Source organism: Eutrigla gurnardus (assembly GCF_963514095.1).
Source record: "Eutrigla gurnardus genome assembly, chromosome: 24".
Lineage (NCBI taxonomy): Eukaryota > Metazoa > Chordata > Actinopteri > Perciformes > Triglidae > Eutrigla > Eutrigla gurnardus.
This window is the reverse complement of record NC_139935.1, coordinates 6,218,692-6,231,921: the sequence shown is the minus strand read 5'-3', so window position 1 is coordinate 6,231,921 and position 13,230 is coordinate 6,218,692. Positions and strand designations below refer to the sequence as shown.

General features: G+C 46.4%; 1 protein-coding gene and 1 long non-coding RNA gene across 2 annotated transcripts; one reads left to right on the top strand and one right to left on the bottom strand.

Moving 5' to 3' along the window:
* Nucleotides 1-4,827: 4,827 nt before the first annotated feature.
* On the bottom strand, nt 4,828-5,972 carry LOC311010046 (nuclear receptor subfamily 0 group B member 1-like; the record flags this gene model as incomplete). The annotated part of the gene is made up of 2 exons (XM_084004525.1): nt 4,828-5,268; nt 5,360-5,972. The coding sequence occupies 2 exons, from the start codon at nt 5,970-5,972 to the stop codon at nt 5,027-5,029; spliced, it is 855 nt and encodes a 284-aa protein (XP_083860651.1). The 3' UTR covers nt 4,828-5,026.
* Nucleotides 5,973-12,687: 6,715 nt separating this feature from the next.
* Nucleotides 12,688-13,230, top strand: LOC311009951. Its single transcript, XR_014596717.1, has 3 exons — nt 12,688-12,780; nt 12,880-12,909; nt 12,978-13,230. It is a non-coding gene; the product is annotated as an uncharacterized lncRNA (long non-coding RNA).

The following is a 13,230-nucleotide window of genomic DNA, read 5'->3' as shown; positions in this document are numbered from 1 at the left end:
GCTCCCCCTATATAGAGCCGAGCAGCTGCATCCTGCAGCGTCACGTCCCCCTAATGCCTTGTACTGATCTGGAGGCAGCAAGATGTTCCCCATTGCCGTCTTGTTTCGTGTTTTTTTCCCCCCCCACCATGGCTATAACATGAAGCTGCGTACTCATCATCTGTGCTGGCGTGAACATAGAAGGTCGCCAGATGTTTCCAGCTGAGACGACGCACTGCCATATGGTCTGTGGAAGGAGGGGGGAGTTCCTCAGCTTGCCCCTCACACACACACACACACGATCATGTTCACTTCATTACAGTGTCACAGCATAATAAGCTCCCTGAACAAAAGCATGTGACGTGTGGAAGAGGGGAGAAAGTGGAGATGGTGAGCTTATGCACAGATGTTTTGTTTCTTTCTCCACACACACACACTTTGTGGTGAAGAGTATTACTCACTCTGGCAGGTATACCATGCCCTTCCATGTCCCACAGGGCCTTGTTACTTGGAGCTGTGTGCTCTGTGCCCTGTGTGACATGTCTTCCACTTGAAGAACCAGGCCAATTGTCTGTGCATGGATAGGTGGCGGTGGAGGCTGTGTGTGTGTGTGTGTGTGTGTGTTTGGAGAGCTGATGCAGGCAGCTGTTAACCCAGTTTTTGCAGAGCTCTCCGCGGTTCAGCACGGCATAATTGCCTGTGCGTGCGTTGCGCGCGGAAGCTGGAAGAAGTCATGGATCGCCGATCACTTACCGAGCCCTTCAATCGACTGTGTGCTCCCCCCCCCCCCCCCAATCTTCAATTTGGCAATGGTATCGATGCGTGTGTGACGAGCTCGGGTATTGATCTGACTGTGCATGCGGCTGGCTTATCAAAGGATGTTTCATCGCTCTTTAATGTCCTAATTGGACGAATCAAAGGAAGATCATATTACCTGATTATAAAGCAGATCCAAAACGTTGCCACATTGGAGCTCGTTTATGTCCTCCAATTAGAAGACGCTGAGGCAAATTCAAAGGGAAATGCTGTCATCTGCTGGACATACTTGGCCCTGCACCCTGGTTTCTCCAATCCAAGGCATGCTGGGAGGGGAGGCCCCAATTTGAGCCATTATGCTGAAAGTGTAGCGACGGGTCGATCATTGAGTAGCGATAGAAATCACACATATCTTCTCTAAATTGGCCCAGTTGAAATATTTTTGCCATCTGAAACCTATAATTGTGATGAATGGCGCTCTGTGCGTTTTCCTTTAAGGCAGCAACACCGGCATTAGATAAACTGCTGCCGTTACTTCCAAAGCACTTCCTGGAGCTCCCAAACGAGCAATGATTTCTGTAATCATTTGTATTCTCCTAACAACAGACCCACAGAGCCACTATATGATGAGGGATGTGGTCGTATATCCAATTATTAACGCAGGACAAACTTTTAAAAGAACTGTGATGATGTGAGACGTAAATCTGGGATGTTATTTCAGTTAGTTCCTGGAAGTGTCCAGACCTGGGATTTGAACACAGACCAGAGGCCTGTTGACTTCTAACCTGGGGTCGATCACCATGGCAACCCAAAAAATACATACCTGTATGAACAGCCATCTTAACAGCACCAGAAACTAACTTAAAGGAAAAGTTCGGAATTTTGGACATAGGTCCTCATTTCCAACTTACCCGAGGTGATATAGGTTGGTGGAGACCGTTTTCAGCACAATTGGTCCAGTCCTTATATTTGCACAAGTCACCGTTGCTAACTGGTGTTGAGCTAGCGCACGTCAACGGTAACATCCAGCCTGTCACTCAAAACAGCTTTAACTGCTCCGCAGAACACCTGAGACAAATGTATTATAACGTCGGACTATCGATGTACATGTCAGTGTTGGTAGAATCATTTTAGAAATTAAACCAACCTTGCATTTTCAATGATAAAACATTTTGAGGGACTAGTTTCTCAGCAGCAGCGGAATGTTACTTTGCGTGTTAGTAGTAGTGCGTAAAAACGAAACCTAAGCACCCTACAGTCGTGACAGCTAGTACTCGTAGCAGCGTTAAAACATTTTTTTAATTATTCTACCAACACTGACATGTACATCGATAGTCCGACGTTATAATACATTTGTCTCGGGTGTTCTGCGGAGCAGTTAAAGCTGTTTTTAGAGACAGGCTGGATGTTACCGTTGACGTGCGCTAGCTCAACACCAGTTAGCAACGGTGACTTGTGCAAATATAAGGACTGGACCAATTGTGCTGAAAACGGTCTCCACCGACCTCTATCATCTCGGGTAAGTTGGAAATGAGGACCTATGTCCAAAATTCCGAACTTTTCCTTTAATAAAACCCCAATAATCTTATGAGCCGCACTAGCCAATCACAGCACAGAAGTAACGCGCCACGCTAGCCAATCACAGCACAGCAGGAAGCGACTATGCGGAACTGGGTGGGAGCGCGGCCCAAACGCCAACGCCGGCCGTAGTTTGTTGTCTAGAAGTGTAGCGAAGTGTTTTCCAACGTTTATGACTGAACATTTCGAAGACAACATGGCGTTTGGTTCCGGTGGCCGCACGTATTCCTGTGAGGCCGAGGAGAGGACGCTCAGACTTGGCCTTGGACGCTAACACACGGACCGGAAGCAGCGGCAGGTAAACACAACGTTGTACTTCCTTGTAGGCTGTTTTCCATTAACTTGTCACACACTCATTTTAACGATTGTTAATTTAAAAAACAAGTTTAAAAAATAGTGATGTATATGATAATATGAAGTATTGTGTTGAAACGGTGCAGTGTTTGGAAGCATTTGATACAATAAACATGGCGACATCTGCTGGCCAATCTTCGACATTACAGGGCTCAATCAAGGTGTCATCAAACAGTAAGGCACTGTTGTGTATGATTAACTGTAAAGAGTCTACGTACACCCTGACAGTTTTGACTATATTATCCTTGAAAGACATTAATCATATACGTGTGTTATAATGTGATTGTGTATGGGAAATGCTGTTTGTTGTCCAAAATTCTAGTGAAGTTGGGAAGGAGATTTGGGGGCTTATTTTGTAAAAATATTATTATGGATTATTTTTCTTAATCTTTGGTTATTTTGTCTGTCCCTCTTATTTACTGCATCTCCAGCTTAGGAGAAAACCCCTTGACATGATAGAAATGTTGCTGGCATATGACACTATTCAGGTTTTGCCACAAGAGGGCGCCATGTCACTGGGGAAAAAAACCTCTTGAATTGATCCTCTATATATAACAACTTATGGTGTCACATATCAGAAGCAGCTTTAAAATGTGGACAGCCAATAGAATCACTGTAGAAACCGAGGCAGCTGTCCAGTATTAGAACTTTAAATGACCCAGTGGATGTCTTCAAGCAGAGACAAAGATGGGGAAATAAGTGTATGTGAAGGGTCACCTGCCTTATCACGTCACATGGTTTAATCCTGTCTTGTGTTTCTCAGGTAACGGTGGCACCTGACACCCAGGAGGAAGAAGGAAAGCGGCTCAGTGGCGCCTCCCGGTGACGTCGACGAGGCAGCTGCTTTAGTGGTTGGACTGGTGAAGAAGCACGCTTGAGTTGTGCTCCATAATTATTATGGAGAAATAATATGGAGTCATTTGGGAGCCGCCATAATTGTGGCGTCACGCCGAAGATTCTGGGCGTTGAAAGTGTTTAAAGGGCAATAAGTTTGATTTTTACAGGCCCGAAGGAACCACAATACATCTGCAGGAGCTTAATTATTCATTCCTCTCGTTCATTGCACTAATTCACAGAACTGTTGAGCAACAAACAGCATCTGTTCAGGCCATTACTGGTCCAAGGATGGAGACTTGTAGCTGAGAAAAATATGTCTTGATGAGGTTTTAATACTTTATATGCTTCTCTTTTTCAGAAAGTGCCGGTTGCTCGTTTCCCAGTCAAACTCATCACCGACGGTAGGAACTGTTTCACACGTGTCTTTTCTGTCAAAACATCTGTTTAAACGCTGTTTTGGATGAAATGATCAGCTAATGAAACAAGTCATATCTAATATTCAACATTAGATTATCCCAGGCTAAACAGTGATGACAATATTATGTCAATAATCATCCACATCTTCTTAAAACAGCACTTTAATCCACTGTTATCACTTCACAGTAAGAAACAAATGTATTGTTTTTGCTCAGCAGTAAAGGAAAAGCAAACAGTGTAAAATGAGGTTCCATCCATCCATCCATCCATCCATTTTCTTCCGCTTATCCAGTACCGGGTCGCGGGGGCAGCTGCCTGAGCAGGGACGCCCAGACTTCCCTCTCCCCGGACACTTCCCCTAGCTCCTCCGGGAGGACCCCAAGGCGTTCCCAGGCCAGCCGGGTGACATAGTCACTCCAGCGTGTCCTGGGTCTTCCTCGGGGTCTCCTCCCGGTGGGGCATGCCTGGAACACCTCCCGAGGGAGGCGTCCAGGGGGCATCCGATGCAGATGCCTGAGCCACCTCAACTGGCTCCTCTCGATGTGGAGGAGCAGCGGCTCTACTCCGAGCTCCCCCCGTGTGACGGAGCTCCTCACCCTATCTCTAAGGGAGCGCCCCGCCACCCTGCGGAGGAAGCTCATTTCGGCCGCTTGTATCCGGGATCTTATTCTTTCGGTCATGACCCAAAGTTCATGACCATAGGTGAGGGTAGGAACGTAGATTGACCGGTAAACCGAGAGCTTCGTCTTTACCACGACGGACCGATACAGCGACCGCATTACTGCAGCCGCTGCACCGATCCGCCTGTCAATCTCGCGTTCCATCCTTCCCTCACTCGTGAACAAGACCCCAAGATACTTAAACTCCTCCACTTGAGGCAGGAACTCCCCCCCGACCTGGAGGTTATCCTACATAAATAAATGATAAATACATGTTAAAAAGCAGCAACATTGTGAGTCTTTTTTATTTATCGGGCTCCATTTTTAACTTATTTACCACAATAGTGAACTAGACAGCTTGTTTCAAGTCGCAAATTATGATATTACCAATTATATAATAATATATATGAAGACATAAAAATCAAACATTCCCAAACATCCTGTCTTTATTGTTTACTCTGGTCGTAAAACATCGCGAGAACGTGTTGATCCACGCTGCTCCTCACGGGTCTGAAGAAGAGTCCCGCCACCGAGTCCGGGTCCACGGAGAGCAGCGCGTTCAGGACCGCGCGCAGTCTGCCGAACCGGCCCGCGTTCCCCCGGTGCGCCGTCCTCACGTGCTCGTAAAGCGCGCGCTCAGCCTCGGTCCGGAGCGCCTCCACGTACTCCCGACACTCCAAGTCCGTCACTTGCGCGAGACAAGGGGGGCAGGGAGAGATATGATTAATAAACGGATTAAAATCACACACTGATAACAACAACATATAAGTGTTTGTTACCCGGGGTGAAGAGGAGCGCTCCTTTCAGGAAGGCGTACTCTTTGACGCAGATCCCCAGTCCTCTACACTTGAGCAGGAACATCTGGATCCCCTCTGCGTCGCTGACGGGCACCCCTGGGTGTCGAAAGTCCTCGCCGCGCGTCAAAATCCCGCGCAACAGACTCGGCCGCCGCGTCTCCACCGCGTCCAAGTCCACGCCGTCCTGCGCCAAGCCCAGAAGCAGCAGCGGCGCCCAGCCGTGGCGCACGAGCAGCAGCTGGTCACCCGCGGGCAAACCGCGGAAACACGGCACGTTCTTCACGAAGTTGAAAGTTTTGACGAGAACCCCCGAGGCCGCCGCGAAAAGCGAGTGCGGAGCCAGAAGCGCGACCGGGCGCCGCTTGGACGCGCAGGAGCAGCGGCGGTGCGCGGCGCGCGTCTCCGGGTGTCCCCGCGGGCACGTAGCGCGCGTCTCCGGGTGTCCCCGCGGGCACGTAGCGCGCGTCTCCGGGTGTCCCCGCGGGCACGTAGCGCGCGTCTCCGGGTGTCCCCGCGGGCACGCGGCGCCTCTGTTGAGGATGCTGTAGAGGATGCTCCCCCGGGACGCGTCATCACCGTGTTTACAGCACGACATGACGCGCCTCCAAACCAACCCGACTGATTGTGAGCTGGTTTAGGTGACTGTCATTGATTTTATAGACTCCACTTGTAGTACACAAATAAACAAATAAGAAGCATCCGGTCAATATTTTCACAATAAAAGCACAAGAGGTAAATGCAGCTGCAACTAAAACATTTACTTACTGGTATGAAAAGTGTCAAAAGAGTAGAAGTATTGATTCCTCTTTTTGAAGTACAATTTAAAAAGTATCTAACTGTACTGGCTGTTTTTAAGTTCCGTATAGAATTACATGATTAAAACTAAGGTAGCATGGCTGTTTGAAAAATTTAAGGAGTAGCAAATAAATTAAGTATTTGCTGAAATTACAGATACATGCATATTTTAATAAAGTACCTCATGCTTAAAAGTACATTGCTATTTGCTTTATTTCAAGTGGAATAATCCAGTGTTTTTGTGACTGTTGCTGGATGTTTAACATAACTTTGTTTATTTTTACTCCATTGGTTATATTCTAATCACCTGATGAATAAAGCATCACAGTATTGCTTATTCACGTCCCTTTGTGACTGGGCTCCGACCTTCTGTTAACGAGCGAGCGTGTCATAAAGTCGGCGTTGTAGTGCGTTTGTACGATGAAAGATTATTCATAGTAAAGAATAGTAAGAGGCATCTCATAGCGAATGGATTTGTATTTACATGCATTGTGTGACCCAACAGAGTATTGTACGACAGGCCTGTACGACAGGCCCAGTCTCACTGAGACCTTGTGTGCTGGCTCGTTGTGACCTCGGGACATGCTTAATGTGGGCTAATAGGCAGGAGCGGGGCTTGATTCAGAGGCGCTTGCCTCATTGCGCCCGAAATGGCAATGATCTGTGTTTTGCTACTGTAATCTTGTTGTTTGTGACCTTTAACAACCAGCACACAATGCAGCTTCAGAGGTTCATAAGTGGGGGGGGAGCCCCTCTGTTCAGTGTCAGAGGCCTAATTTGAGATGTTTGGAATCAGCATGGCACGTTGTCATCTCATCTCTGGATAGTTTCTCTAAGCTCTTAGTCCTCAGTATGGACATATTTAAATGTGTAGAATAATTTGGGCAAGGCTGTGAGGGAAGTTTGACCTCATCTCCCACAATAAGTGAATAATAAATCTAATAACAGTCAGACCGGTGAGGACAAAACGCCCCCAAGGAATTGGCATTCCAGCAGTTCCCTTTGAAGTGTCATAACATAACATTCATAATGAACAAATATGAAATGTCCAAAAAGGAGTGAAATAGATGTTACGCCTTCTCCATAAGAACAAACAACGACTAATTTCTTTTCTCATCTAAATTTGAGTGGAAGGCTAGATCTGTTTTGTGGTAGTCAGTTCCATCCTTGAAAGTACAATAATATGTGTCACCTCATATTGAAAATGAACGGAATGGCTGACGAGGCGAGACCGACCAGCAAAATGCAAAATGAACTGCAAGAAGTATTTGTGAAGGCTGTGGTAGTATTGTAATGGAAGATACTATATGTTGTTGTTTTGTGTGTTTGTACACTGCTGTTACGTTGGTTATGGAATGTCAAATATATAGTAAATCATCAGTCAAGTGTCAGGCCATCTTTGGGAGGGCTAAGCTACATCTATCTATTTATAGCTGTATGTATATACACATACAAGCAGTATTTCCGAGTGATTTATTGCAAGGCAACGTCAACGAGGTGTAAGTACGCACCGTGTCCACAGGAGGGCAGTGTAGAGGCATATCGATGAATGCAGTGACTGTATGTGTGGTTTATTATTAACTAAACGGAGTAAATATCAGTGGCAATTTCAACACACATAAATGCCCTTAACGATATATCTTGACGTCTATATTTACGTCATCACGTAAGGTTGACTCCATATTGATTGGCTCGAGAAGTTGAGGATGTGTCGTTTCCCCACGGCTTGTTCAGGTTGAAGAAAAGGGGGCGGGGTTATGTTTGATGAATGCTGTGCGCACCTGGCAGCCAATTAAGCCCAAGTCATCAGGCCGCGCGCGCGTTGGGACGCAGTGTCGGTTGTGGTTCTAACGTCTTCCTTTGTTCGGAGGCTTCCTGGCGTCACCTGTGAGGTTGTTGTTCCTTCGGAAATGCACGTTTGTGTGATTTAATACAAGTCAGCTCAATTTGATGTGACATTGTTCATGTCAGTGTGCTTTTCTAGCGTTGGTAATATGAGTTGATTTTGCCCCAAATGTTGTTATTGTTGTAGAGGGCGGCACTAGGACATATTCGTTTCAAGGCTTCAACACATCCTGAAACATCACTACCCCGCTCCCATTGACCAAATACTCAGACTGCATATCCAGGTGATGCGTTCAGGCGGTGGAAGGTGTTGCTGGCCGCCTTTTGATTCGAACTAAAGATTTAGAAATCCAAACTGCAAAAGCATTTCTAAATTGAAGAGGTGTGTACTTTACTTTGATTTCGAGACATAAAGCTTTGTTGAATTGTTTGTTGTAACGTGTAATGTTTAACATCCAAATAAAGGAGGCGAAAAACTTGTAGATTTAGTGTCTGCCAAGTTGTTCACCACTGTTTGCTGGTCAAGTTAAACGACTGAGTCATGTTTAAAGGAGTGAGCTAATGTTTTAACATTCGGAGGCAGATGAAAAGTGTCGAGCACTTTTTCCTGTTGGCTTTTTCACAGATGCTATGGGTGACATGTAAAACCTCCATGATAGGTGAAGAGTAGCCTAAATGTAATGTAACCTCTAACAACAAATCTAGAAATAAAAAAAAAGAGCATGTAAACCAACTCGTGCTCCAATATATTAATATTGTGATAAGAACCAAAAGGAAGAAACATCAAAATAGCGACATATTGTTTAAAGTCGTCCCATCCTCATGAGCCATTTATCAGTGTGTAGATTAGGATGTAATTCTTTAATTTGGACGCTGGGTGGCAGTCACCTACTTTGGTGACTAAAGGCGGGTCATTCCTCATGAACAAGTAAAAAGCAGAATATGATCTAAATTGAAGTGATTGAGTGACCATAGTGAGCGGCTCGACGAGGAAATGACGCGTTTTTTCTTCCGCAGCGGGGGGGTGGGGTTACGTACGACGTAGGTGCGCGGCTGGCATATAATAGAGGCATCAGGCCGCGGCGCGCGGAGACGTCGCACTCTGCTTGTGAGCAGCGGCCGCTTCACGTCGCCGTTTGTCGGGAGGCTTCCTGGTTGTCCTGTGTGGTAGGGGTTTGGAAATGCACGTTTATGAGATGGAATCCACGTCCACATTGTTATTTGCTGTGTTTGTGTTGTTTCAGGAGCAGGACTTTTCCAAGGAGTTTTCCCGTTTGTTGAATCTCAAATCCTACGAGATGCAATGAATCCAAAGGTGGGCCAGTTTGACAGAAACGTGTGTTTTGTGTCTGTTTCTTGCGTTGCTAATCAGAGGTGATTTTGACCCAAATGTTGAAATTGTTTCAGGCTTCACGTGAAAGGTCCATATGGCACTAGGACCACGCGGAAGCTCCTGGCCAATCGGCAGAGAAGGCGTTCAATTGGCTGATTGGCAGCAGGTGAGGCCTCTGGCGTCACTGCAGCTCTACGTGGCGGAAATGTTTGAATGGTAACTGAACCTTTTTGTTTGTTAGAGCAGTTTGATATACATAGTAGTGTTTGGTGTTGTGCTATGTTTAAATGCTGATGTGCGTAATTGGTGAATGGGAGGAACCGTGCTAATGCTAAATGAAAGGTTGCTTTGTTTGTTTGCAGGGAAAGCATTGACTGGTGTTGGAGTATTTGTAGCGAGTGGATGTTCTGACCTTGTTTTTGAATGTAATGGAAGTATTTTGGAATTTGAAGCGGCTGCAATTGAGTCGTTTGTACTTTGTTGGCAGAAAACCCGGAGAGGCACCGAGGGTCGGTACCCACCAGTTCCACCGGGGGACTTCAACAGGTTAGCGTGGTAGTTGGAATTCATATTGATAGAATAATCAGTGTTGTAGTCATTGTGGTAGACTGGTGTTGGAGGTGGGGGGGGTTGTTAATTGGATTGCGATTTAACGTGGAACTCGTCTGTTTCAGTGATCAGAAAGCTCAACCGGCTGGATCCAGGACAACCCCCCCCCCCCCCCCCCCCCAGCCTCAATGTTTGTGTTGCAATTGAATGTGTAATTGACGATAAGCGTTGCAATAAAAGGGTTTAAAACAAGCTGAGCATGTGGTCTGTGTGGTATCGTGGTGCACTTTTCTGTGCAAATGAGCAGTGAACTGTTGCCGTTAGCGTTCCCACATATGTAATGGGGGACAGTGAAAATAAGTAGTTAGAAATGTCCAATTGTCCGACTTGGTTTTGAACGAGTTCAGTTTGTGCTGTTGCATCACAAAGTGCCATGTGTTGCAATGGCTGCTGGTCTTCCAGATGGAAGTTGGGGCCCTGTGGAGTAGATGTTGAAGTGGGCGAGGGAGGCCTGAGAGACACAGGAGGCTGGAAGGGAAATGTAACATTTAAAGGCCAGTCGCAGGTTGAAGTCGTGTTGACTGTTGGCAGGAACAGAAATAGTCGGTTTGAGATGTATATTCTGAACCCCTGAGGGTTTTTAACGGAGATAATGTCACCTGTTGTATTTGTGATAGCAACACCAAACAATAGGCCTGGAGCAGCAATTGGGTTTTCTCTAAATGAGTATATGAAGATCCTGTTTATGGTGCGCTCTATTTTCTCATAAGGGACTTGTTGTTGAAATATGCGTTTGAAGCCGCGTGAAGCATTTGCGGAGCCTCCAAACATTAGCATCGTGTGGCTGATGTGCTGTAGGGCCTCGGGGTCCCAGAGGGATCTGATGAGAGCCATGTGGAGGGATGGAGCCGGGCCCCCGCTTGTCCCCTTCCTGCGGTAGCACCTCTAGCTGGTTGTCATCCTCGGAGTTGTGACCAGGATAGAGCTTGAGGGGGCGCACCTGAGATGGATTAGATGGCGATAATATTGGAGATGGGTTTAGCTGTTTGTTGTTGGCTCCATGTCCCAGAGGTCAACAGGACTGACAGGTGGCAAGGAAGTCCAGATGCAGGCTAACAATCCAGATGTTTGTGTAACGTGATGGGAACGGCTCAAAAGAATGTATTGGTGTTTGGAGGTGGAGAATAGGGCCCGACCGATATAGATTTTTGAGTGCCGATGCCGATTATTTACCGCGAAAAATGACGAGAAAAATGACGATAACGATTTAATTGGCCGATTATGAAAAAACTAAATTAAAAAAAAGCATATAAAACGTATTTTTTGATCCCTTAAATATACTTTAAACACTTTTGATGAATATGTGAATTGAATGCAGAACCTTTGAGTGTTTTAGAATACATTTACAGTCAAAAATGAGTGCAAATCCAGCCTTATCTTATTGTCAATAAAATAAAAAGTTGGGGCATTTTGAAACTGGGATATCAAGCATTTTCCATCTGCAAGGCTTATACATAAATATACCTTATTTACAAATTATGCATTTATAATAAGCTACCGCAATCAAATGTAAAATAAATAAATAACTCCCAAATGTGCTGCGCTCGTGAGCAGTGACTAATAAATAGCACTGAGCAGTATGGTCTCACCGTTATACTGTAGACTAACAAATTAACATGGCCTCGGACCGAAAGAAAAACAGGCACAACATGCTCAAACAACGCGTCTTGTGAGGTGAGCGCGCAGCTGCCTGAGCGAGCGTGCTTTCATGTTGTACGGTAAAATTCAATCTCCTCTTTTTTACTCTGGCTAAAGTTGCTAGTTAGTAAGGCTAGGATGAATCGGTCGGGCCCTAGTGGAGAAGTAGCGGATTGGATGGCGAATGGACCGTGAATGCAATTGTCGTCGGGCCCATTATTCCACATGGAATGTAGCAGATGAACTGTGGCCTCTAATTGGGAACAGGCTGGAAAGATTGAGGGAAATGTGTATTGCAATGTGAAACGGAGATGTAGTGGCAAAGGTAAACTCGTAAAGTGTTTGTGTTGGTTCCAGGACTGCAAAGCCATCTGGTGTTCCACGTCTGGAGTCCTCTGAACCTGCCAAAGTGTCCCTTGGTCGCAAAGGCCGTCTGAAATGAGTGGAAGAAACGAGGAAGGTGGTTTTTTCAGGTTGGTGTGTTTGTGAAATGCACTAATTTAGTCCAAGGGTTTAAAGGGGAATGGAAACGGGGCGAGTCTGCGAAAATGTGGTCAAGGAAAGGGCGGGAACAGAAGAATGGCGAGCTCGTGTCAGGATGTCAAACTGTATTTTGTGGTAATTGTCTGCATGCAGTCAAGTTCTGGAAAGAGAAGCGGGAGGATATTAATGTCACGTTAGTTGTCCCGGTAAAAGAAGGGCTGCATTTTGAGTGAACGGGCAAAGTAAATAAATGTGGCTTTTTGTAAAATGTGGCATCCTCAACTGAAGTCTGTCATTTCAGAGGCGGCTGCTGCTGTTGGTGAAGTTTGGAGTAATGCTGCGGATCGCTCCTTGCACTTTTCGTGTTGTGGTGGTAAGATGTGGCGAAGTTGAAAGGTGTTTGTGTCCAGTGTTTAGTGTGGGGCAAAGTTGTTGTTGTTTGGAACATGAAAAGTAGTAGGGGCAAAAGTGTAGCTGTTGTGATGCGTAAATGTAATTTGGGGTAACTGTTGAGCTCTCCTGATAGGGCCTCGACTCAGCCACGACAACATCACAGTTTGGAGGCTAAAGTCGTGTAATCGTTTCAGTTGGGTGTGTGTGATTCAGGCAGGTTTTCCGGAGAGGCAAGATTTCCTCAGCGGCCACACGGCGGTGGGCTCCTCCGTACGCTGACGCACTTGTGTGGAGAGTTCTTCCATCGGTGAGTGTGTAAGTTTGAGCGCCACGTTGGTGGTTCGCTGTTGTTTGAATGTTGTGGATGTGTCAAGCAAAATCAGCAAGTTGTCTTTTTATGTTGCAGGAGGACTTGGCGGACGCCATCACCTCTGAGGTGAGAGCGACGATGAGCATGTCCCAGAACTGTGAGCTGATGTTTTTGTGACGATGTTTTGTTTGTAGAGAGCGGAGGTGGAGGCCGCCTGGCTCGTGGCACTGGAGGCGTCTGTCCCGCCGTCCGTGACCAGGGCATCTCGGAGTGAGTGCAGGGGTTTCAGGCGGATGAGATCCATCCAAAGGGATGTGGCGAGTTTGACACGTGTGTCCCACAGCTCGGAGGCGAGTTTAGTCCCAGCGTCGTTGTGCGTTCAGGGCTGCTGCTGCGCCGGACCAGGCCGGAGCTACCTGGCGGTGTTAGCAACTGGTGTGGTTGGAG